The 27,488-nt window shown below is 40.7% G+C and overlaps 1 protein-coding gene across 1 annotated transcript; it reads right to left on the bottom strand.

Moving 5' to 3' along the window:
• Window positions 1-615: 615 nt before the first annotated feature.
• Window positions 616-27,488, bottom strand: LOC311113233 (oligosaccharyltransferase complex subunit ostc). Its single transcript, XM_084156439.1, has 4 exons — window positions 27,080-27,488; window positions 8,501-8,594; window positions 7,581-7,778; window positions 616-1,293 (listed from the first exon to the last, which is right to left on the bottom strand). Exons 1-4 carry the CDS (start codon window positions 27,216-27,218, stop codon window positions 1,275-1,277), a joined length of 450 nt encoding a protein of 149 aa, XP_084012565.1. The 5' UTR covers window positions 27,219-27,488; the 3' UTR covers window positions 616-1,274.

Below are 27,488 nucleotides of genomic sequence, written 5' to 3'. Positions count from 1 at the left end.
CCCGGGTCTGTAGTGACGCCTCAAACACTGCGATGCAGTGCCTTAGACCGATGTGCCACTCGGGAGGCCCCGAATGACATTTGTTTGCCATGATCAGTTTGCGGGCCATTAAAAAGGGCAGTTGTTTGAAAATGTATAGCTCCATTATCATTTCTAAATATTTTGTCTGGTTTTAGACGTGCAAGCGTAACCTCGAGTGAAATGAGTCACCCATATGACGGAAATCCAACGCAGTGACGGAGAACTTTAACCCCTGAGAACTACAATCTTACCTCAATTAGCCACAAAATCCCTAGTTTAAAAGCAACAGTTTTTCTGGAAGCTGTGCTGTGCCATTTTCCCTACATTGTACCCCACATGGGCCGGCCCATTAGCAATTTGAGTTCAACCAAGTAGCTTCAGCCCCTCGTCATATGAGTGACAGCTTGCAAGATGCACACACAGCAGAGAGAGAGCAATGACGTAGTGCACAATTTTCGGGGTCCACTTTTGGCTTGTGAACGCTACTTTCAGTACTACTGGCTAAAAAGTATACAAAAGTACCGGAGAATCCATTTAAGTAAGAAGAAGGATGTTACTAGTATATTAGAATGCATGATTAGAGAATGACAAACCTTCTGGAAATAACATTTATTTCAGTTCCTAAATGAAACACAAAATTGACATGTTTGAAGGCATTTAAGAAGATGGCATAGTCTACAAAACATTACTTATCGATAACCCCAACAACCCTCAAATTTACTGCTCATTCAGATTTTTTACTCAATTTCTTGCATATAAAATATGTGTTTGTCAAAGTCAAAGTGTTTTTGAAATGTTTAAAAATGTATTAAAATTGAAAAGATGAAATGTTTTGAGTCAATAAGTATTCAACCCCTTTGTTACAAAAATGTATGCACAAACGTGTCCCTCCTTCCAATGGGTGCATCTCAACAGTCTATAGTGACTTTATCTCCACATCTTCTCGCCATCTGCATTACTGAACTGAAGACAGAATTCCCTTACAGGCTGTATTGCTATCCTATCGCACCATTCAGTGCAGTGGAAGGAAAGGAGACGAGGATAGGAAGTCTCTTGACTATTGAGATGCACCCTGTGACACTTAATACATCACTCAAACATGGTCAAAGGCTTATTGCCAGGGATGGATGTTACAGTCAATTCTTCATTTGCAATTTTTTATCTGTATTATCATAGGTCTTAAATCAATTGAAGCTTAAATCTTTGTCAGTCCACCATTCTGTTTTCGTCTTGGTAATGTGTTGTGTCCATCTTCAACCCATGAGGTACCCACTGAGGAGAAATATCAAGGAAAGGTAGAGACAGATTAGAGTAGGCTTCCAACATATGTACAGTCAAAATAGAAAGGTAGACCCCTCTACACAACACTTGACACATTTGTCTGCAGTTCAGGTAAATAGCTGACTAATATCATAGACCTTAAATATGAGCATCACATTCTGCTAATGCAACTTACAACACGCAAATGACAGCTCTAATTCTGATGACATACCACCACTCAGTGCCTTGACGGGGGATGTTTCACTCAAAATGCAACCATAAAATCGACAGGTTTTTAAGATATAGGCCTATATTCTGCATACTTCTGTATTTGATAGTTTTAGGTTTTGGCCCAAATGATATTACAATGGTATCCTTTTAGCGCAATGACTGGACGTCTTTGGGATCAGTTAGCATGCTAGCTGATCCTGAACACTTCCAGTCATTGCGCTAAACGCTAGTTAGCAATCGATCGCAAAACCAGGTTCAAGCTGCACGCAAAGACATAGAAATGGTATCCATGAGTTTCTCTGACGAAGTAGAAAAAGGGCTTAATTGCCAAAATCTCACACTATCCCTTTAAAGCTGAGATCCACATTAGGGGAAACGGCGCCACTGGCTGCCCCCAGGAGCATTTGTTATCTTTGTTTTGTTTAAGACAGTGGAGAGCAGCATCAGCATCACGGTACAAAAAATTCGTAGTACATACTCTGCTGTTCTATCACGCGTGCAATGATGTCCAACGAAAAATAAACTGTGTTTGAAGTAACGTCTTTGTTGTCCGCAACCGGACGTGGAAGTTTCACCACTATGGATTCAAACTTTAAAGTCTGTTATAATCTACTTTAAAGTGTGGTGTTTGGACTTCAGGAGACAGCAGAGGGAGCACATCGACAGGAGAAGGTGAAAAGCTTCAAGTTCCACATCACTGACAATCTGAAATGGTCCACCCACACAGACAATGTGGTGAAGGCAGAACTATATGAACTGTAACTCAGTAAAATCTTCTAAATTGTTGTGTTTATATTTTTGTTCAGTGTATATACACATTTAGATGTAATATTTATGTCAAGTCTACAGACAGCTCGGTGCACCCAACATGTCAACACCTCTCATAAACACAAGTAGTGATGAAGTCCATCTCTCCTCCACTTTGAGCCAGGAGAGATCGACATGCATATTACTAATGTTAGCTCTCTGTGTACATCTAAGGGCCAGCCATGCTGCCCTGTTCTGAGCCAATTGCAATTTTCCTAAGTCCTGTTTTGTGGCACCTGACCACATGACTGAACAGTAGTCCAGGTGTGACAAAACTAGTGCCTGTAGGACCTGCCTTGTTGATAGCGCTGTTAAGAAGGTAGAGCAGCGCTTTATTATGGACGTAATTCTCCCTATTTTAGGTACTGTTGTATCAATATGTTTTGACCATGACAGTTTACAATCCAGGGTTAATCCAAGCAGTTTAGTCACCTCAACTTGCTCAATTTCCACATTATTTATTACAAGATTTTGTTGAGGTTTAGTCAATGATTTGTCCCAAATACAATGCTTTTAGTTGTAGAAATATTTAGGACTAACTTATTCCTTGCCACCAACTCTGAAACTAACTGCAACTCTTTGTTAAGTGTTGCAGTCATTTCAGTCGCTGTAGTAGCTGACATGTATAGTGTTGAGTCATCCGCATACATAGACCCTCTGGCTTTACTCAAAGCCAGTGGCATGTCATTAGTAAAGAATGAAAAAAGTAAAATGGGCCTAGACAGCTGCCCTGGGGAATTCCTGATTCTACCTGGATTATGTTCGAGAGGCTTTCATTAAAGAACACCCTCTGTGTTCTGTTAGACAGGTAACATTGTATCCACAATATAACACGTGGAGTAAAGCCATAACACATACGTTTTTCCAGCAGCAGACTATGATCGATAATGTCAAAAACTGCACTGAAGTCTAACAAAACAGCCCCTACAATCTTTTTATCATCAATTTCTCTCAGCCAATCATCAGTCATTTGTGTAAGTGCTGTGCTTGTTGAATGTCCTTTTCTATAAGCATGCTGAAAGTTTGTTGTCAAATGTTTTTCTGTAAAATAGCATTGTATCTGGTCAAACACCATTTTTTCCAATAGTTTACTATGGCTTGGTAACAGGCTAATTGGTCGGCTATTTGAGCCAGTAAAGGGGGCTTTACTATTTTTAGGTACCGGAATGACTTTTGCTTCCCTCCAAGCCTGGGGGCATACACATTCTAGTAGGCTTAAATTGAAAATATGGCAAATAGGAGTGGCAATATCGTCCACTATTATCCTCAGTAATTTTCCATCCAAGTTGTCAGACCCTGGTGGCTTGTCATTGTTGATAGACAACCATTTGTTCACCTCTTCCACACTCACTTTACGGAATTCAAAATTACAATGCTTGTCTTTCATAATTTGGTCAGATATACTTGGATGTGTAGTGTCAGCAATTGCTGCTGGCATGTCATGCCTAAGTGTGCTAATCTTGCAATGAAAAAATCATTAAAGTAGTTGGCAATATCAGTTGGTTTTGTGATGAATGAGCCATCTGATTCAATGAATGATGGAGCCGAGTTTGCCTTTTTTCCCTAAATTTCATTTAAGGTGCTCCAAAGATTTTAACTATGATTCTTTGTCATTTATCTTAGTTTCATAGTGTAGTTTCTTCTTTTTATTCAGTTTAGTCACATGATTTCTCAATTTGCAGTACGTTTGCCAATCGGTTGTGCAGCCAGACTTATTTGCCATTCCTTTTGCCTCATCCCTCTCAACCATACAATTTTTCAATTCCTCATCAATCCACGGGGATTTAAAAGTTTTTACAGTCATTTTCTTAATGGGTGCATGCTTATTAGTAACTGGAATAAGCAATTTCATAAATGTGTCAAGTGCAGTGTCTGTTTGCTCCTCATTACACACCACGGACCAATATATATTCTTTACATCAACAACATAGGAATCACTACAAAACTTATTGTATGACCTCTTATACACAATATTAGGCCCAGCCTTTTGAACTTTGGTTTTCCTAGATATGGCTACTATATTGTGATCACTACATCCAATTGATTTGGATACTGCTTTGAAACAAATATCTGCAGCATTAGTAAAGATATGATCAATACATGTTGATGATTTAATTCCTGTACTGTTTGTAACTACCCTGGTAGGTTGACTGATAACCTGAACCAGGTTGCTGGAACTGGTTACAGTTTGAAGCGCTCTCTTGAGTGGGCAGCCTGATGACAGCCAGTCAATATTTAAAAATCACCCAGAAAGTATACCTCTCTATTGATATCACATACATTATCAAACATTTCACACATGTTATCCAGATACTGAGTGTTAGCACTTGGTGGTCTATAGCAGCTTCCCACCAAAATTGGCTTTAGGTGAGGCAGATGAACCTGTAGCCATATTATTTCAACAGTATTTAACATGAGATCATCTTTAATCTTCACAGGAATGTGGTTCTGTATATAAACAGCAACACCTCCACCATTGGCATTTCTATATTTTCTGTAAATGTTATAACCTTGTATTGCTACCACTGTATCAAAGGTATTATCTAAGTGAGTTTCAGAGACAGTCAGAATATTAATGTAATCTGTTACTAGCAAATCATTGATTTCATTAACCTTGTTTCTTAAGCTACATATTGTTAACGTGGGCTATTTTGAGCACTTTTCTTCTGGGATGCTTACTTGTTTTTATTGCTTTACTGGGAAGCTTAGCAGCAGTAGATGTGGTCATGTTTTTTATGTTAGTGCAGGGTGAGCTGCATACAGTGGCCATCCTCCTCGGGTACACCGGTTCAGTGCTAACAGTATAAACCTGGTTCTTAGGCACATGATTACTGCATACAATAGCTGTAGGATCAGCAGAGGCATTCAGGGCAGTTAGAGGGACATAAATTAGGTTACTTATATTGTGTCTACCGAAGCCCCTGGTGTAATGTACATTTGCTGAAGCATTTTGACAACTCTGCGTCACAATGGTAGGGATTAGCTGAGCTGGGCTTGGGTCATTGACAAGTCATTGTCTCAACGTAGCCTTATAATGCTGTGAAAGGATCCAGGAACCCAAATGATTTGGGTGGATCCCATACTCCTTATAAAATGTTTTATTTCCAAAAGGTATCGAAATTGTCAACAAAAGTTACATCCATTATGCTGCAATAATCACGGTTGACAGTGCATGTCAGAGCAAAAATCAAGCCATGAGGTCGAAGGAAGTGTCTGTAGAGCTCAGAGACAGGATTGTGTCGAGGCACAGATCTGGGGAAGGGTACCAAAAAATGTCTCCAGCATTGAAGATCCCCAAGAACACAGTGGCCTCCATCATACTTAAATGGAAGAAGTTTGGAACCACCAAGACTCTTCCTAGAGTTGGCTGCCTGACCTAAAGGACTCTCAGACCATGAGAAACAAGTCTGATGAAACCAAGATTTAACTCTTTGGCCTGAATGCCAAGCATCACCTCTGGAGGAAACCTGGCACCATCCCTACGGTGAAGCATGGAGGTGGCAGCATCATGCTGTGGGGATGTTTTTCAGCGGCAGGGACTGGGAAACTAGTTAGGATCGAGGGAAAGATGAACGGAGCAAAGTACAGAGTACTTGATGAAAACCTGCTCCAGAGCGCTTAGGACCTCAGACTGGGGTGAAGGTTCACCTTTCAGCAGCCCTAAGCACACAGCCAAGACATCGCAGGAGTGGCTTCGGGACAAGTCTCTGAATGTCCTTGACTGGCCCAGCCAGAGCCCGGACTTGAACCCAATCGAACATCTCTGGAGAGATCTGAAAGTAGCTGTGCAGCGACGCTCCCCATTCAACCTGATAGAGCTTGAGAGGATCTTCAGAGAAGAATGGGAGAAACTCACCAAATACAGGTGTGCCAAGCTTGTAGCGTCATACTCTAGAATATTCTAGGCTGTAATCGCTGCCAAAGGTGCTTCAACAAAGTACTAAGTAAAGGGTCTGAATACTTATGCAAATGTCATCAGTTGTCCAATACATTCACAAAAAATTCTAAAAACCTGTTTTTGCTTTGTCATTATGGGGTATTGTTTGTAAATTGATGAGGGGAAAAAACAATTGAATCCATTTCAGAATAAGGCTCTAATGTAAGAAAATGTGGAAAAAGTCAAGGGGTTTGAATACTTTCTGAATGCACTGTATAGACACACCCTGTGTTTTAATAAACTCTACTATATATGCATTGAGCTTGTCTGATGCTTTAAGCTTATGGTTTGATGAAATAAGACAAATGCCTCAATATAACCAGAAGAAAAAACCTTAACCTGATCCAACTATTCTCCTCCCGCTCCTGCTGGCTTTCGCAGATTCTGCCATTACTCTCCTGAAGTTGCCGGTAATAGGCTACACGAGGAGTTGACAACCTTTCTCATGTGGAACGCCAATTTATCTTACCATTTCCACCGATCTGCACACCAGTTATGGTTTCCATATGCACATTTTCGTGAAACAGTTCAATTTAATTTATAATAAGGTCTTCATATCTCAAAATCATTGTCATGTGGTTAATCAAAATTCTATCCAAATCTAAATGAAAATGATATAAACCTAAAAAAGTAACTTCTATTGCCATTGCCAACTATGTAAAAATAGCCTACATAAAGCCAACAAATGCAAACATTGCAGCCTGTAGGTAGACAATGTCCTGATAAAAATACATATCCTATAAATCACATGGCCTGTCTGCAACAAACTTGAAACATATCAACTATCAACTGGGTCCGGCCCGAAGGTTGTGCTAGCGAACTTGCAACATTGTATCAAATATTCTGGGCCATCAGTTTCGGTGGCTGATAGGTCGCTGGTTCGGGTTCACGTTTTTGACCTTGTGGGAGATCTGCCGACGTGCCCTAGAGCAGTGCGTTGACCCTGGTTGATTCTGTGGGTCGCTCTGGGTGGGAGTCTGTTAGAGTTTACTGTAAAATGTTGAGCGGCTTCACTGCAAGTAGATTGTATGTTTTGAATATTCAATAATAATAACAAATTTAAAAAAGGATATGAACGTTATCTGTTACTATTAAGAGTGTTACTTGTGTTGACGATTAGGTCCCCTTTAAACCAGACAAATAAATGTGTAAAAAACACAGCAACTTAATGGTATTAAATGGGAGCAGTACGGTGGGAAAGGGCCTAGGGTTGTGTTGTGCTGTCCATCATAAAAGTAGCAAATTTCTCCCCACCCCACAGACATGAGTTTAATGTGTTTTGGGTTGAAGGCACCATTGGAAATCTTCACAAGAGTAGACTTACGGCAGTTTCATTCTCATGAACACTCTGGCCATGAAGAAGCTGAGCAGGACACTAACAAAACCAATGAACAACAGGAGGAAGCGGTTGAGTTTAGGGATGTTTGGGGCATTTGAGCGATCCAGGATTATGAAGCCCAAGCCTCCCATGGTGAAGAGGAAACTGGAGGCCAACCCTTCCATGATGTATTGGCCATTCACTCTTCATAGGAAAGAGAAAAAATAAGGTGGTTATTTGACTACCCCTCTCAAATTTGTGCAATACAATGCAGATCATTATGATAAAGAATGGAGTAAATAATAACCCCACGCGTTGACAATGCAGAAAAAGCATACACTTGGAAAGTTGTAGCTCTCGAGATCCCAAGGGGGCATACAGTCGAAGGGTTCTCAGTCAAACGTATGGACCACAGCTGGCCCAATGTGTACTACAGTCCCAACGCTCTGTTTTAACATTTAGAAACTTTAATAATCCTTGCTTGCAATGCGGTTTTGGAAACCTTTGGAAGTGAACTTTCATATAAGCAAGAAAATATTTTTCAAATATAACCAATACACTTTCTGTATGTCATTTCAACACAGTTGCACAGGGCAATTTCCACTGGAGCGCAACTGGGTAAGAAGTGTTGTACGTCAGCCGGAAGCATGTGTTATTCAAAACACAGCCACGTGCATCTGTGCTAAAACTGTGTACAGTAAGCGTTTCTTTAGTATTTGAGAATAAAACAAATTGCGCTGATATGTAAGTAAAGTTCCAAATGTTTCCAAAACCGTAACGCAAGCAAGGCGTATTAACATTCAGACACAGCGCCAGGCCTCTTAACATATTCCCCCCGCAAGGCAGATAGGTTCGTGAACGGACGGTAAGGCGCTAGCATTAGTCTACCGTACATGAATGGGCAAGGAAAGGGGCTGCGTACTTACCTGTATGCCAAAAAGGCGACTGGCCGCTGGTGCCCATGTTCATCGGTCATTGAACCCACACTAGGTGGTTCCACAATGACATCGTAGATAATGCCTGCAGATAGGAGAGAAACAATGAAATCACTTGGAAACAGTTAGCTAACTAGCTAGTAGGAAAATCAATAGTTATGCATTGGCATAATATCTGAATTGGGATGGTAAATGTAATGTGTAAGGGCAAGAGAGGGTGCAAGGCTAGCCCATACCAGCCTAGCTGGCTTGGTAGTTTGCTACACGTTAGCCTATTCAAATCGGCTAATAAATAAATCACAGCTTATTAGCCGCAGTATTGTGAAAGCTAATCTGAAAATGGGTGGCAGGTAGCTTAGTGGTTAAGAGCGTTGTGCCAGTAACTGAAAGGTCGCTGGTTCTAATCCCCGAGCAGACTAGGTGAAAAATCTGTCGATGTGCCCTTGAGCAAGGCACTTAACCCTAATTGCTCCTGTAAATCGCTCTGCTAAATGACTCAAATGTAAAATATAGGTTTACCAAGCTGCTACCAATATCGTCAATGTCACTTAAAGAAGTTGACCTACAGTAAAGCTACCCTTAAGAGAAATAAAGGTGTGTTTAAAGTTACTTTGAAAACATACACTACATGACCAACAGTATGTGGACACCTGCTCGTCAAACATCTCATTCCAAAAATCATGGGCATTAATATGGAGTTGGTCCCCCCTTTGCTGCTATAACAGCCTCCGCTCTTCTGGGAAGGCTTTCCACTAGATGTTGGAACATTGCTGTGGGGACTTGCTTGCATTCAGCCAAAAAAGCATTTGTGAGGTCGGGCACCAACGTTGAGCAATTAGGCCTGGCTCGCAGTCGGAGTTCCAATTAATCCCAAAGGTGTTTGATGGGGTTGAGGTCAGGGCTCTGTGCAGGCCAGTCAAGTTCTTCCACACCGATCTCGACAAACCATTTCTATATGGACCTCGCCTTGTGCACAGGGGCATTGTCATGCTGAAACAGGAAAGGGCCTTCTCTAAACTGTTGCCAAAAAGTTGGAAGCACAGAATCGTCTAGAATGTCATTGTATGATGTAGTGTTAAGATGTATCTTCACTGGAACTAAGAGGCCTAGCCCAAACCATGAAAAACAGCCCCAGAACATTATACCTTCCCCACCAAACTTTACAGTTGACACTATGCATCTGAAATGTCATATATAAAGTTAAGAAACATGACTGCATTAACAGATCATTCTGGAGTCAGATGTTAATAACAGAATGCATGTTTTTTTTTTTTTTAAGGGAGTGGCTCCTAATACGTGACCTGAACTTTATTTCTGAATGCGCAAATTCTTGCTGGACTTTTCTCATGGTCTGTGCTATCCGGGATCCTTGGGACATCCCTGCCCCATTGAAGTTTAAATTTAAAATGGGTAAGGGTTAAGGTTAGGTTAGGGAAGGGAAGTCCCAAGGATTCCGGATTGCACGTAACTTTTTCTCATGCCGAAAACAGAATAGTTACATAAATTGCAAAAGATGATTTTCACAAGTCACTAAGCAAAAAAAAAAAAAGCAAACAAAACATCAATAGCCACTACAATGTCAAAACATGATTTTGTCATGAGTTCAGTACTATTTACTTGATTTTGCGGACTCACGACTATAGTATTTTTTTGTATTTATTAAGGCTCTCCATTAGCTGCTGCCAAGGCAGCAGCTACTCTTCCTGGGGTCCAGCAACATTAAGGCAGCTATATAGAATTAAAATATATTACATGACATTACGTTTCATAACACTTTTCACAACACATTAAGTGTGTGCCCTCAGGCCACTATTCTACTACCACATATCTGCAATACAAAATCCATGTGTACGTGTGTGTAGATTGCGTGTGTTATCATGTGTATGCGTGTGTCTGTGTCTCTCCACAGTCCCCGCTACTCCATAAGGTGTATTTTTATCTGTTTTTAAAATCTGATTCTACGGTTTGCATCGGTTACCTGATGTGGCATAGAGTTCCATGTAGTCATGGCTCTATGTAGCACTGAGCCATAGTCTGCTCTGGACTTTGGGATTGTGAAGAGACATCTGGTGGCATCTGGTGCATGGGTGTCCGAGCTGTGTGCTAGTAGTTTAAAAACAGACAGCTTGGTGCATTCAGCATGTCAAAACTTCTTACAAAAACAAGTAGTGATGAAGTCAATCTCTCCTCTGCTTTGACCCATGAGAGATTGACATGAACATTTAAGGGCCAGCCGTGCTGCCCTGTTCTGAGACAATTGTAATTTTCCCCTCTTTGTGGCACCTGGCCACACGACTGGACAGTAGTCCAGGTGCGACAACTTTAGTGAATGACTTGTCCCAAATCCAATGCTTTTCGTTTTTGAAATATTTAGGACCAACTTATTTCTTGCCACCCATTCTGAAACTGACTGCAGCTCTTTGTTAAGTGTTTCTGTAATTTCACTCGCTGCTGTAGCCGACGTGTAAATTGTTGAGTCATCCGCATACAGACACACTGGCTTTACTCAAAGCAGGTGGCATGTCATTAGTAAAGATTGAAAAAAAAGGGGTTTAGACAGCTGCCCTGGGGAATTCCTGATTCTACCTGGATTATGTTGGAGAGGCTTCCATTAAAAGAACACCGTCTGTGTTCTGTTAGACAGGTAACTCTTTATACACAATATAGCAGGGGGTTTACACAGCAGCAGGTTATGATCGATAATGTCAAAACCCGCACTGAAGTCTAACAAAACAACCGCCACAATCTTTGTATCAATTTCTCCAGGCCAATCATCAGTCATGTTGAATGTCTTCCCTATAAGCATGCTGAAAGTATGTTGTCAATTTGTTTACTGTAAAACAGCATTGTATCTGGTCAAACACCTTTTTTTTTCTTCTTCAAGTTTACTAAGGATTTGTAACAGGCTGATTGGTCGGCTATTTGAGCCAGTAAAGGGGGCTTTACTATTCTAGGGTGGCGGAATGAGTTTTGCTTCCCTCCAGGCCTGAGAGCACACTTTTTTGTAGGCTTAGATTGAAGATATGGCAAATAGAAGTGGCAATATGGTGGATCGACATTAGCTAGCTAGGTAGCTGATGAGCTAAGTTAGCTAGCAAGATAGCTATGAGCTCAGTGTGCATGCACAAATGCATGACGACACATTGTATTGAAGTCAAGAAGGCATGCAGAACGGACTGCCCCTCTGTAGGGTGCCCACATCCACTCTGCCCAGTGTGGGTGAAAACACACTTTGGTGATGAAATTTATAAAACACATTTTACCAAGACAATTATGATTATTCATGTTCTGAATCGTTCAGTGGGGTCTTTCTAACATTATATCAAAAAAGTCAGATTTGGAAACAGCCCGATCTAAGCTAGAAGGGGAAATAAATATCCAAAGAAAAGAAAACAATCACGTGAAAGTCATTCCCATAAATTCAAAGTGTGGGTCACAGGACTTGAAACTGGTGAGTTAGCGGGCAACCCAACTTCCTCCCATATTGATATAGCAATGTTCCAAGAAACACATCCGTCCCAAAAGGACACACATAGAATAGAGAGCCATTTGTACAAACTGGCTGCTTTTTCATCAGCCCCCCCAAAAGCAAAATGATGCATAAACTCAAAATCACCATCTTGGGTCAAGGCAAAGACCAAGAAGGCAGAATCACTTTCCTTAAATGTATCCATAATGGCAAGAAAATTGCCTTTATTAATCTGTATGCTCCAAATTCATACGATCCTACGTTTTTTGATTCTCTGAACAGCATATTGTTAGAATTAACTGAATTCCATCTGGTTATTGGGACAGACATTAATGCCATTTTGGACATGCGAGACAAATCTAATAAAACCAATTACAAACCACTTGCAAGCAAGGCTCTCCATCATATAATCTCTGATTACAACCTCATTGATGCCTGGTGAGCACATAATCCTAAAGCAAGAGTACACTTTCTAATCAAACATGCATAAAACATGCTCACAAATTGGATTTTATGCTATTATCTACACCTCTATTTTCTTTAATTAAGAAAATAGAAAATTGACATGCGCTTGTCTGACCACCACACTTACTACTGACAACTTTAAATCTTAGAATCTACTAAAAGAACCACAAGATGGTGTTTCAACGTTTCATTACTACAAAATCCTACATTCTGTGATCAATTTGAAATTGAACTAAATGAATTCATAATGATCAATAAAAATTAAGTCGATGACCGCTGGATTCTAATGGGCTACCACCAAAGGGTTTATAAAAATAATGCAGCTTCATTTGCATCTGGGTTGAATAAATCACAATTAAAAAATAAATTGAAATGTTGTCAACTACATTAGAGCGTTCTCAACAAGCACTCTTTTCCGACCAGGTAGCTATTACTCTTTCCAAAGTCAAGACAGAACTTAATTTGTCAAAGGAAGTAACACCAATTTCCCTAAAATCTACTGATCACTTCATCTCATTATACGCAGACAATATTTTACTGAATCTAGACAATGTATCTCAAATCGCTCACAAACGCATCGAAGATCATAGATAAATTCAGCTTAATCTCAAATTATAAAATGTATCTAATCAAATCAGGTCTACTGCCTCACATTACCAGGCAAATCCTATTTTCTATATTTACAATTTAGGTCAGCTACGCTGGCCTATGGAGTCCCTCGGGAAACCCAACTACTGAACCATCCAATGATGGGATTTATAAATAAATGATCTGGGCTCCCGAAAGGACTGATCTCTATTATATATAGACAACTTTTGGAAAGCTCATATTCTGAGCTAGCCATTAAATAAGTATGGTCAACAGATCTAATTGAATATGAACAACCGTTTAACTTGTACAGAATATGGAAAAATATGACCTTGGCATCCAGTAATCCAAACCATTTATACATTACATTTGTTCAGAGACTGTATTAAACACCAAGGAAATAATTTACGATGAAATTGGCCCCAACTCCCAACTGTTTACTGCGTCCCCTAAAGCATACTGCCCCATTTATCTCCCTCTCATTGTTCACTGTTTGTTGCAATCTGGTAGGTCCTTAAACTGGTAGGTCCACTTCTTTCCTGATCTATGATCTAAATGTCAAAGAAATTGTGGACTAACGTGCAGTGTATTGAGAGATTTTGTCATATGCATTTTTCATGCGATAGCAAGATGTATAGGTAATGGAAATGACACATCTAGCTAGCGTTAGCAGCTAGCTACCTACTTTACAGTATGTTCGCTCATAGCTATGTGAATTTATGTGAATTGTTATTAACTACAGCTTATAAAATATAATTTTTTGCATCCCATAGGACAGTCCGTCCTGCTTGTAATGTTGACCCAACACCAGACGGTCTACCGGAATCTTTGATAACACTGTCACTGGTCCTGCCATGCATAGAAAGCTAGCTAGCATCCTCTGATAACTGGTATACCTTGCAAGCCAACTTAGCTAGGCAGCTCAAACAGTATTTTCTTTGCAATTGCTGCACAATGACGGTTATTAGAGCATTTAATCTCTTGACATAGGGCCCGCACTGTCACCACTGGTCATCTAGCTAGCCACGTTAGCCAGCAGGATTGCATCAGTTTCCATTGGACTAGAGCTTGCTAGGCTGGCTAGCTAGGTAGCTAACACTGGCTAGCTAGCTAGCACAGAGTTTCTACACAGAACAATGAGCCATACGTATAAATATGACGCATCCGGTTGGCATTTCCACTCACCACCAAATGATGAGGAAGCCCTGTGGTCGGCAGCGGGAGAAGATGGAGCAAGATAGATTTTGTCTGACATTCTGCTAATTTTCTCATCGATTAAACATTGATCTCAATACAGTTCTGTTCCCAAAACCTGAATCTGTTATGAACAAAGTGGACTAAGTTTTGTAGACTTTACCCTTTGCCAAAGTCTCAATTGAGTTATTCACAGAGCACTACACAGAGTATGTGTTCCCTAACAGAAATATGCGAATACATTGTAGAACGTGCCAAAAGGATCTCGCTAGCTCGTGCTTGGCTCTGTCCACCTCTTTGATTGTTCTGCTCATTACGATTAATTTGCCCATAATGGAAACGACAGGCTGTGGTCTATCTTCGGTTAGTTACCAAAAATATTTGGTTTCTAGCTAGCTAACGTTGCTAGCATGCTAACGTTAACTAGCTAAAATCATGTTTTGACATTGTAGTGGCTGTTTTGCGAATGTCATTTTTTGGGCATTTATGTATGTAGTCCAAAATTCCTGTGAGATACTTTGAGATTTTGCGCACTCACGGATACAGCGTCGCAGAATTAAAAGATCCGGTCACTGTTAGGAGCCACTCCCTCACTTTCCTCACTCACTAAAGTCAGTTGATGGTTCTCCCAAAAGTTCGGCTTTTTTTACTGACTCGTTCAGTCAAAATAACTTATCTTTTGACTAAATTAGTCATGGAGCTGTCATTTGTGACATACTTGTAAACCTGTGCTTTAAATAATGTACATTTGTTGATTGCTAGGCATACAACTAAGATTGTCTGGATACATTTGAAAAACAAGGTCTAGTTATGGCCGCAACAGGAATAGATTGTGAATGACTCTTGCCGGAATGCATTGCTTGACTGTCGTGAGGGTGATAAGCACAATGTTGTTCGCGGACTGCAGCCCCCCAAACAATTTGTTCGCGAGTTCAAGTTTGTTGAGCAGAGGCTTTGTATGTTTGTTCTACAAAGCTGTGTCCATCATAACATTCAATAATCAATGAATTGCATTCACGCTTGCACCATCAATTATCAGTTCTAAACATGCATTTTTCTTCTCTATGCTCATGATACATTTTTCTGCGCGAATATGACAGACAGTTGGTGGTCGGAGCACATCTCTGGAGCAGCTGAGCCAGTGTCAGTGCCAGATCTGACTGCCTACTGAATCTGACTGACCGTCGGGCCGATCTGAGTCACAAACATTTTAAAAGCTGATTCGCCTCCTCTCCCATAACTCCGCCCCATAGTTACTATTGCTACGACAAATCCACACGTGCGAGGAGGTCGCGGGAGAAGAGGAGTCAGATCGGGCAAGGTGCTGTAAGCTAGCTAGCAGCTAATATGATGGCTAGTACACGTAGCTAGCTAGCTAGGTTAGATAGCTAGCTAGTTGGCTATGGTGAGAGGCAAAAGTGTGTTCTGCTAACTAGCTAGCAACCCGTTTTTACTGTATAAATTAACTTGATATGGTTTGTATTTATTTTACTTTTCCATTTAGAATAAAGAAGACTCAGTCAGTGGCTACTAGCTCACTGGCACTGACTAGCCTAGCTAACAACAAGGAAGACTATCAACTAGGGATGTAACTGTAACCAAAAAAAACTGGGAATTAAAACGGTAAATGTACTACTTGTGATACTGGTGTGCCATCTCCCTGGCCTCCGCAATGGATTAGTCCACTGAGACAGGCATGAATCAGACAGGTGTCTCATATGCCATTATTATTTTAGTTATTTATTTTTAAGTACATACAATTTTGGACTGCTCGACTAAGAAAATCTTGGTCGACCAACCGCCTATCGACCAAACAATCGACCAGTCGACTAAATGGGGTCAGCCCTAACAACAACAAACACTCCTAGTCTTTTTTGTCTTGTAATTTCACATTTGGAAGGTGCATTGATACAATTAGCTAGCTAACTAGATAGTATGGTAATATATTTTCTATCACAGCCAGCTAGTAAGTTATGATGCACTTAAGTTACTAGAGGGGATCACTATGGGCATTATCTGAAAGCATGTCATCATGCTATATATTGTACATGTACAATAGAACATTTTGTTTTGCATTTGTTTATTTATTTTGCCCAGCTCTCAAATTGTGTGCTATTGTCTGTATGTGTGTGTGCGCATGCTTCTGTCCATCTGCTTGCCTGTCTGTCTTTCAGTATGTCTGTTTAGGAGTTTCAGATGTGGATGGAGAATAGTGGTGGTGGTCAACACTGGAGGGCATTTTCACTGGCCACATGTAGGAGCTCATACTCACAAAGTTAATCTACAACAGCTGATCTATACCTGTGAGTTTTAGAATAAATGTTAAGATTATTCTATTGGTTTTTAAATCAATCCACGATTTTGCACCCCAATACATGTCAGACATGCTTTTAAGTTATGTACCCAGTAGGTTCCTCAGGTCCTCTGGCACTGGCCTTTTAACTATCCCAAAGCCTAGGATCAAGAGGCATGGAGAGGCAGCCTTTAGTTATTTTTTTATTTTTTTATTTCACCTTTATTTAACCAGGTAAGCCAGTTGAGAACAGGTTCTCATTTACAACTGCGACCTGGCCAAGATAAAGCAAAGTAGTGCAATAAAAACAACACAGAGTTACATATGGGGTAAAAAAACATAAAGTCAGAAATACAACAGAAAATATATATACAGTGTGTGCAAATGTAGCAAGTTATGGAGGTAAGGCAATAAATAGGCTATAGTGCAGAATAATTACAATAGTATTAACACTGGAATGCTAGATGTGCAAGAGATTATGTGCAAATAGAGATACTGGGGTGCAAAATAGCAAAATAAATAACAATATAGGGATGAGGTAGTTGGGTGGGCTAATTTCAGATGGGCTGTGTACAGGTGCAGTGATCGGTAAGGTGCTCTGACAACTGATGCTTAAAGTTATTGAGGGAGATAAGAGTCTCCAGCTTCAGAGATTTTTGCAATTCGTTCCAGTCATTGGCAGCAGAGAACTGGAAGGAATGGCGGCCAAAGGAGGTGTTGGCTTTGGGAATGACCAGTGAGATATACCTGCTGGAGCGCAGACTACGGGTGGGTGCTGCTATGGTGACCAATGAGCTAAGATAAGGCGGGGATTTGCCTAGCAGTGATTTATAGATGGCCTGGAGCCAGTGGGTTTGACGACGAACATGTAGTGAGGACCAGCCAACAAGAGCGTACAGGTCACAGTGGTGGGTAGTGTATGGGGCTTTGGAGACAAAACGGATGGCACTGTGATAGACTACATCCAATTTGCTGAGTAGAGTGTTGGAGGCTATTTTGTAAATTACATCGCCGAAGTCAAGGATCGGTAGGATAGTCAGTTTTACGAGGGCATGTTTGGCAGCATGAGTGAAGGAGGCTTTATTGCGAAATAGGAAGCCGATTCTAGATTTAACTTTGGATTGGAGATTCTTTATGTGAGTCTGGAAGTTGAGTTTACAGTCTAACCAGACACCTAGGTATTTGTAGTTGTCCACATACTCTAGGTCAGACCCGTCGAGAGTGGTGATTCTAGTCGGGTGGGCGGGTGCCAGCAGCGTTCGATTGAAAAGCATGCATTTAGTTTTACTAGTGTTTAAGAGCAGTTGGAGGCTACTGAAGGATTGTTGTATGGCATTGAAGCTCGTTTGGAGGTTTGTTAACACAGTGTCCAATGAAGGGCCAGATGTATACAAAATGGTGTCGTCTGCGTAGAGGTGGATCTGAGAGTCACCAGCAGCAAGAGCGACATCATTGATATACACGGAGAAAAGTGTCGGCCCAAGAATTGAACCCTGTGGCACCCCCATAGAGACTGCCATAGGTCCAGACAACAGGCCCTCCGATTTGACACACTGAACTCTATCTGAGAAGTAGTTGGTGAACCAAGCGAGGCAGTCATTTGAGAAACCAAGGCTATTTAGTCTGCCAATAAGAATGCGGTGGTTGACAGAGTCGAAAGCCTTGGCCAGGTCGATGAAGACGGCTGCACAGTACTGTCTATTATCAATCGCGGTTATAATATCGTTATGCCCCAAGCCTCTGGAATAGCCTGCCAGAGAACCTGAGGGGGGCCAAACCTGTGGACATATTTAAAGGAGATCTTAAAACACATATTTTTAGCTTTGCTTTTCCTTAGGGTGCTTTTTAGTTGTTCAGTTTGTGTCATTCTTTTGTTTTTTTATCTTATGTTTTTGTTGTGTAGTAAATATTTCAGCTTTTATTTATAGTTAGTCTTTTCCTGTAAAGCACATTGCGTTGCATTCCATGTCTGAAATGTGTTGTATAAATAAAGCTTGATTTGATTCACTGTAGGTATCCCATATTAGTCACTACTGCTTGGATGGATAGATAGGTGGAGGGGTTGCAAGCATACAGGTAAAAACTGTGCTGTATCCAACTATGGTTCCAAGTCATTACTTGGCACTGATCGTGCAACCCAAAGACACATCATGTGTCACACACTGTGACCAGACAGGAAGTACTCAAATGAGTTGGACAAGTCATGTTGCTGAGTTCCGTCCCGATTCTCTTCCTTTCTCCCAAAGTGTGCATTTGTCAATTTTTTTTGCATGGATTTAGCAATGGAAACTCCCTCCTTCCAATGCTTGGACCAATCCTTTTAAATTCATGACGAGGAGTTTGCAAGTGCACACTTTGGGAGAAGGGTGGAGAATTGGCACTTAGCCATTGTGTGCTCTCAACCACGCCCTGTACTGAAGGCTACAGGGCAATTCCACGATAATGGTACCCGCAAAACACCAGTCTCAACGTCAACAGTGAAGCGGCGAATCCGGGATGCTGACCTTCTAGGCAGAGTTGCAAAGAAAAAGCCATATCTCAGAATGCCCATCTTAATCTTTTCTTTTTATTGGCCACAAATGACTAGAGGGAGTTTGACCGCAATTTATTTGATTGTGCTCAGACTTGCTGCGTTATGTAAAAATATAAATGACAGCGAGTGACTAGCAACCATGGTCTCTCTCTCCTCCATGCTGCAGCGACCACTACAGAACTTCCACAATGTTTATCGCGCTGTCCATATTGCTGAAGCAGCAGCAACATAATTACAGCCATTTCTGACCGAAAAAGTTATGTTACCGAAATCCCTCATTTCCTATTCCCTCAACCCTTGCCCTCTTTACGTGACACGTAAAGTTGAAGTCGGACGTTTACATACACCTTAGCGAAATACATTTAAAAACTCTGTTTTTCACAATTCCTGACATTTAGTCCTAGTAAAAATTCCCTGTCTTTGGTCAGTTAGGATCACCACTTTAATTTAAGAATGTGAAATGTCAGAATAATAGTAGAGAGAATGATTTATTTCAGCTTTTATTTCTTTCATCACATTCCCAGTGGGTCAGAAGTTTACATACACTTAATTAGTATTTGGTAGGATTGCCTTTAAATTGTTTAACTTGGGTCAAACGTTTTGGGTAGCCTTCCACAAGCTTCCCACAATAAGTTGGGTGAATTTTGGCCCATTCCTCCTGACAGAGCTGGTGTAACTGAGTCAGGTTTGTAGGCCTCCTTGCTCGCACACGCTTTTTCAGTTCTGCCCACACATTTTCTATAGGATTGAGGTCAGGACTTTATGATGGCGACTCCAATACCTTGACTTTGTTGTCCTTTAGCCATTTTGCCACAACTATGGAAGTATGCTTGGGGTCATTGTCCATTTGGAAGACCCATTTTCGACCAAGCTTTAACTTCCTGACTGATGTCTTGAGATGTTGCTTCAATATATCCACATAATTTTCCTTCCTCATGATGCCATCTATTTTGTGAAGTGCACCAGTCCCTCCTGCAGCAAAGCACCCCCACAGCATGATGCTGCCACCCCTGTGCTTCATGGTTGGGATGGTGTTCTTCGGCTTGCAAGGACCCCCTTTTTCCTCCAAACATAACGATGGTCATTATGGGCAAACAGTTCTATTTTTGTTTAATCAGACCAGAGGACATTTCTCCAAAAAGTACGATCTTTGTCCCCATGTGCAGTTGCAAACCGTAGTCTGGCGTTTTTATGGCGGTTTTGGAGCAGTGGCTTCTTCCTTGCTGAGCGGCCTTTCAGGTTATGTCGATATAGGACTCGTTTTACTGTGGATATAGATACTTTTGTACCTGTTTCCTCCAGCATCTTCACAAGGTCCTTTGCTGTTGTTCTGGGATTGATTTGCACTTTTCGCACCAAAGTACGTTCATCTCATGGTGTTTATACTTGCGTACTATTGTTTGTACAGATGAAGGTGGTACATTCAGGCGTTTGGAAATTGCTCCCAAGAACCAGACTTGTGGAGGTCTACAATTTTTTTTCTGAGGTCTTGGCTGATTTCTTTTGATTTTCCAATGATGTCAAGCAAAGGTACACCTCTAACTGACTCAAATCAGTTAGAGGTGTACCACAGGTACACCTCTAACTGACTCAAATGATGTCAATCAGAAGCTTCTAAAACCATGACATCATTTTCTGGAATTTTCAAAGCTGTTTAAAAGGCACAGTCAACTTAGTGTATGTAAACTTCTGACCCACTGGAATTGTGATACAGTGAATTATAAGTGAAATAATATGTCTGTAAACAATTGTTGGAAAAATTACTTGTGTCATGCACAAAGTAGATGTCCTAACCGACTTGCCAAAACTATAGTTTGTTAACAAGAAATTTGTGGAATGGTTGAAAAACGAATTTTAATGACTCCAACCTAAGTGTATGTAAACTTCCGACTTCAACTGTATACACACACACACACATATATATATCCTTTTAAAAAATACATTTCCCTTTATTACTTTCCAAGCCCACCACCCCTTCCCTAATTGGAGTAAACTAGTGAACAACAACGCTTAGGCCTCTACTTACTATATACATTTTATGGACACAGTCAATGTTACAATAATTCTATTTTGTTTGTTTTTACTCCTGAACGTCCTCTACCCTCAACCTCTCCGATCATTTTCATGATGTCCATCCGGTTTGCTTCTATATGCCATATCTTTCTAACTGCGCTCTTTCACAAAAGCTCTCAACGTATAACCTATACACTTATTATGGATACAATATGCTTTACATTAGTCATCTTGTTGTTATTAGTTGTTGTTAGTTGTTATTAGTCATTCAGCTCCATTCAACACCTCCCATCTATCTCTTAACACCATCCATATTGGATTTCTATTTGCCATATATTTTTCAACTGTACTGTGACTTTTCACAAAAGTTCTGAACCCTTCTATTCCCATTGTTTATACAGACTGTAAATTGAAAAAATTTTTTTTTTTCAAAAAGTATTATATTATTGATCGATTGACTATGACTTTTCAGATCATCCAGTAGTGCTATCTGCAGGGTTAGCTCCAGGTAAATATTGCAATCCTTCAGCCATTCCTGGACCTGTGACCAAAAACAAGCTACATACAGTGGGGAGAACAAGTATTTGATACACTGCCGACTTTGCAGGTTTTCCTACTTACAAAGCATGTAGAGGTCTGTAATTTTTATCATAGGTACACTTCAACTGTGAGAGACGGAATCTAAAACAAAAATCCAGAAAATCACATTGTATGATTTTTAAGTAATTAATTTGCATTTTATTGCATGACATAAGTATTTGATACATCAGAAAAGCAGAACTTAATATTTGGTACAGAAACCTTTGTTTGCAATTACAGAGATCATACGTTTCCTGTAGGTCTTGACCAGGTTTGCACACACTGCAGCAGGGATTTTGGCCCACTCCTCCATACAGACCTTCTCCAGATCCTTCAGGTTTCGGGGCTGTCGCTGGGCAATACGGACTTTCAGCTCCCTCCAAAGATGTTCTATTGGGTTCAGGTCTAAAGACTGGCTAGGCCACTCCAGGACCTTGAGATGCTTCTTACGGAGCCACTCCTTAGTTGCCCTGGCTGTGTGTTTCGGGTCGTTGTCATGCTGGAAGACCCAGCCACGACCCATCTTCAATGCGCTTACTGAGGGAAGGAGGTTGTTGGCAAAGATCTCGCGATACATGGCCCCATCCATCCTCCCCTCAATACGGTGCAGTCGTCCTGTCCCCTTTGCAGAAAAGCATCCCCAAAGAATGATGTTTCCACCTCCATGCTTCACGGTTGGGATGGTGTTCTTGGGGTTTTACTCATCCTTCTTCTTCCTCCAAACACGGCGAGTGGAGTTTATACCAAAAAGCTATATTTTTGTCTCATCAGACCACATGACCTTCTCCCATTCCTCCTCTGGATCATCCAGATGGTCATTGGCAAACTTCAGACGGGCCTGGACATGCGCTGGCTTGAGCAGGGGGACCTTGCGTGCCCTGCAGTATTTTAATCCATGACGGCGTAGTGTGCTACTAATGGTTTTCTTTGAGACTGTGGTCCCAGCTCTCTTCAGGTCATTGACCAGGTCCTGCCGTGTAGTTCTGGGCTGATCCCTCACCTTCCTCATGATCATTGATGCCCCACGAGGTGAGATCTTGCATGGAGCCCCAGACCGAGGGTGATTGACCGTCATCTTGAACTTCTTCCATTTTCTAATAATTGCGCCAACAGTTGTTGCCTTCACACCAAGCTGCTTGCCTATTGTCCTGTAGCCCTTCCCAGCCTTGTGCAGGTCTACAATTTTATCCCTGATGTCCTTACACAGCTCTCTGGTCTTGGCCATTGTGGAGAGGTTAGAGTCTGTTTGATTGAGTGTGTGGACATGTGTATTTTATACAGGTAACGAGTTCAAACAGGTGCAGTTAATACAGGTAATGAGTGGAGAACAGGAGGGCTTCTTAAAGAAAAACTAACAGGTCTGTGAGAGCCGGAATTCTTACTGGTTGGTAGGTGATCAAATACTTATGTCATGCAATAAAATGCAAATTAATTACTTAAAAATCATACAATGTCATTTTCTGGATTTTTGTTTTAGATTCCGTCTCTCACAGTTGAAGTGTACCTGTGATAAAAATTACAGACCTCTACATGCTTTGTAAGTAGGAAAACCTGCAAAATCGGCAGTGTATCAAATACTTGTTCTCCCCACTGTATGGACAGTACCAAAACAAATGATCTAATGATTCTGTCTCTTCGCAGCAAAATCTGCAGAGCTGGGAAGATTGTATCCCCCATATAAATAACATTCTAATGGTAGCAAGAATTTTATATAATAATTTAAATTGAAAAATTATAGGTTTTGAATCCGGCATCGTTTTGCATATCAGTTCATAAACACTATGCCATGGAATCGGTACGTCAAAAATCTCTTCCCTACTATTTTGCAATCTATATGGGACGGCTGTCTATCCTTTGGTCCTTAAATGAAACTGGTATACTTTGTTATTTATCACAATTTTCTTTAACCAATTATGTTCTTTAATGCAGGGTCGACAGACAAGCTCCTTACTTTTTCCCCCTTCCACTTTCCTCTTCCATTTTTGCGGTAATGCTGCAATTATTTGGTTGTAATTTTGGGTAGAGCAGACATTTCCATATGTTTTTGTTAGCTGCATAGCTCCACCAGTCCTACCTATGATATCATTTACGAAGATTATACATTTTTAAAAAATGTTTTTATTTTTTTAAATGTTTTTTTATCAATTAGTATATTTGAGTTTAACCACAATATTTGTTGCATTATTTGTTGTCATTTCTGGAAGATTAAATTGAAATTGCAACCAACTTTCTATGGCTTATTTTAGATATAGTGATACTTGGGAGATGATTTCCTTTTCAAATAACTGAAACCTGAGAGGTTGTAATCTGAATAAAGGGAAAAAGGCCATTCTTGAACATGGGGTGAGACAATCTTACTAATTTGCTAGAGAACCAGTTCGGATTTAAATATAACTTTTGTATGACTGAAGCTTTTAGTGATTGGTCCAATGCTTTAATATTTAATCATTTCTGTCCTCCGAATTCATATTCATTATATAAATAGGCCCGTTTAATTTTGTCTGGCTTGCCGTTCCAAATAAAATGGAATATTTTTTTCTCATAGAATTTAAAAAGTGGGAATTTCTTAACGTTAATGATCCCCACTTCGTTTAAAACGTTCACACCCCTAATCCCTACCTGTGCTATAACTACTCAATAAGACCAAACTTGGTTACATTTAGTGAATTATTGGTTGGAGCGCACAGTTCTTGTGAAAAATAAAAAAGGTATTTGAGTTGTGAAAATTGCCATGAGTGGTACATTGATAATCTGTTTTAGGTTTCCGCACACGCTAACCATTCCATCACACGCTAACCATTCCATCACACGCTAACCATTCCATCACACGCTAACCATTCCATCACACGCTAACCATTCAAAGTAGACATCATGCAAGACTCAAATCCCTGCAAACCTCTGCATGTAATCTCTAACTGACACCTTGGCTAACAGGTATTGTGTAAATTTAAAACTTGTACAAAGACAGTTCACAGAATTGTCCATTTAAAGAAATGTAGTCAATTTATTAATTACTACATTTAGCTAACATTAGATAGTTAATCCAGAGATTCATACCTTTGCCTCGATTCGGCAGTCTCGTCCAGATCATGAAGGCATTTGTAGTTCTTTATGATAGCCACATTTCCTTTATTTATTTATTTTAATTTTTGGGGGGTGATTGGTAAATAAAGACAAATATATTGATAAGTCACCTTGTCCTAGAGAGATTTAAATGGTTTTAAAAAATGTCACGCCAGTGTAAGCCTACACGAAACACAGCCTTTATTTCTAAAATCCCCTATGGGAAAAATGAATGGTGGAATAACTATTGGAACCATTTCCCTGTTTGACCGCTAGGTTTCATGGTTATTATGACTCGATCTGAAATGGTCCACCCACACAGACAGTGTGGTGAAGAAGGCGCAACATCGCCTCTTCAACCTCAGGAGGCTGAAGAAACCCTCACAAACTTTTACAGATGCACAGTTGAGAGCATCCTGTCGGGCTGTATCACCGCCTGGTACGTCAACTGCACCTGCACCGCCCGCAACCGCAGGGCTCTCCAGAGGGTGGTGCGGTCTGCCCAACGCATCACCGGGGGAAAACTACCTGCCCTTCAGGACACCTACAGCACCCGATGTCACTGGAAGGCCAAAAAGATCATCATGGACAACAACCACCCAAGCCACTACCTGTTCACCCCGCTATCATCCAGAAGGCGAGGTCAGTACAGGTGCATCAAAGCTGGGACCGAGAGACTGAAAAACAGCTTCTATCAAGGCCATCAGACTGTTTAATAGCCATCACTTCCACCCGGTTAAGTAACCCTGCACCTTAGATGCTGCTACCCCATATACATAGACTTGAAATCACTGGCCACTTTAATAACGGAACACTAGTCACTAATAACGTTTACATATTTTTGCTTTAATCATCTCATATGTATATACTGTATTCTATTCTACTGTATTTTTGTATTTGCCACACGGACATTGCCCATCCTAATATTTATATATTCCTTAATTCTATTCTTTCACTTTTAGGTTGCGTGTATTGTTGTGAATTGTTAGATATACTGCACTGTTGGAGCTAGAAATACAAGCATTTCGCTACACCCGCAATAACATCCGCTAAACATGTGTATGTGACAAATACAATTTGATTTGATACTGTGGTACTCTATGGGTGCGTTTGTAAATTCACTCTGGCTATCTAGGCGGCAGGTAGCTTAGAGGTTAAGAGCGTTGTGCCAGTAACCAAAAGGTCGCTGGTTCGAATCCCCGAGCCGACTAGGTGAAAAATCTGTCGATGTGCCCTTGAGCAAGGCACTTAATCCTAATTGCTCCTGTAAGTCGCTCTGGATAAGAGCGTCTGCTAAATGACTAAAATGTAAATGTAAAAATATCTACTCAGATTTCAGAGCACTCTTGTCTGAGTGTACCAGAGCGCAGAATAACTGATTAATTTACGAAAACTCAACACCCGTTGAACGTTGAATATGGCCGGTGTCAGTAAAATTCGGCAAAAAAGCGTAATTAAATTGCAGCACAGTTACAGTCACCAACGCTCTTGATAACATGAAAACACCCTAACCAGCTCTGCTAGGGCGAGTAAAATGGTCAGAGTGAGATTCTCTCTCATTTGTGTCTGGAAGTACCTAGCAAGCTAGCCAACATTAACTTATAATATGCCATTTAGCAGACGCTTTTATCCAAAGCGACTTACAGTCATGCGTGCATACATTTTTGTGTATGGGTGGTCCCGGGGATCGAACCCACTACCTTGGCGTTACAAGCTCCGTGCTCTACCAGCTGAGCTACAGAGGACCACAACTTGGGTGGATCGGATCAATCCTACTCCTCGGCCAGAGCGTCCAGTGTGCGCGCGAAACGCTCTGTATTTACGAACGCCCAGAGCGCACTTTGGCACTCCAGATTGAATTTACGAACACACCCTTTAACAACAGACAATGACAGGATCACTATGAATGATGTCACAGAAACTGCCCTTAGCCACAAATAGGATGGTTTTTAATTTAGCTTATTTTGACAAATAAACAAAAATTAACTACATTGTTGGAAAAAAATATTTCTGTTGTACCGTAAACGAGCCGTGACCCCAAAACCGCAATATGTACCGAACCGTGGGTTTGGTGAACAGTTACTAGCATAGTTAGTACTAGCTAGCATAGTTAGTACTAGCTAACTCCCCCGTACTCGGCCCAACACTGATTAGCCGATTGAATAGGTCTGACTGCATAAAATAAGTGTGATGATGAATAAGACGTTGAATAATATTTTAGTAGGCAATGCATGTACTTAGCTATTTATAAGCTGGGTGTAACGTAATAACATTACAGCCAAATCCTGTATCGAGGCTTTATAAACCATCTGTTACAGCTACCTGGCTAAATTGGCTAGCCAGCTCACAACGCAGCAGTGTTCGAAAACTTACCTCCAGTGATGAGAAAGTACGATACAATAACGATCGCATAGACTGTCATAGCCGACGGCATGTGCAGCCATGATGGCTTTTTTAGTTTTATATTAGGACATTCCAACACTGCGAAAGGTAGACCGTATAATGTCTCCATTGCTAATTCGAATTTACTCTTTCTGTAAACTCAATCAGAGATCTCGGGCACGGAGTTTCTGGCTGCTATGCTGACGTGTCCAGGAAGCACCGAAAATCTAGTTAGTAGATAAACACTTACAAGCAAATGCTATAATTTCAATGTAAAAATTATGCATTATAATCGACTAAATGTATTTCATATCCCAAAAAAACTATTTTATATACACTACTTGAAGACAAGCCGAACTGACATGTGACCACGGTCTATTTTACCTCAAAATGTTTCACT

Source organism: Coregonus lavaretus (genome assembly GCF_964263955.1).
Source record: "Coregonus lavaretus genome assembly, chromosome: 39".
Lineage (NCBI taxonomy): Eukaryota > Metazoa > Chordata > Actinopteri > Salmoniformes > Salmonidae > Coregonus > Coregonus lavaretus.
The sequence above is the reverse complement of the archived record's forward strand: the minus strand, read 5'-3'. Positions and strand labels throughout refer to the sequence as shown.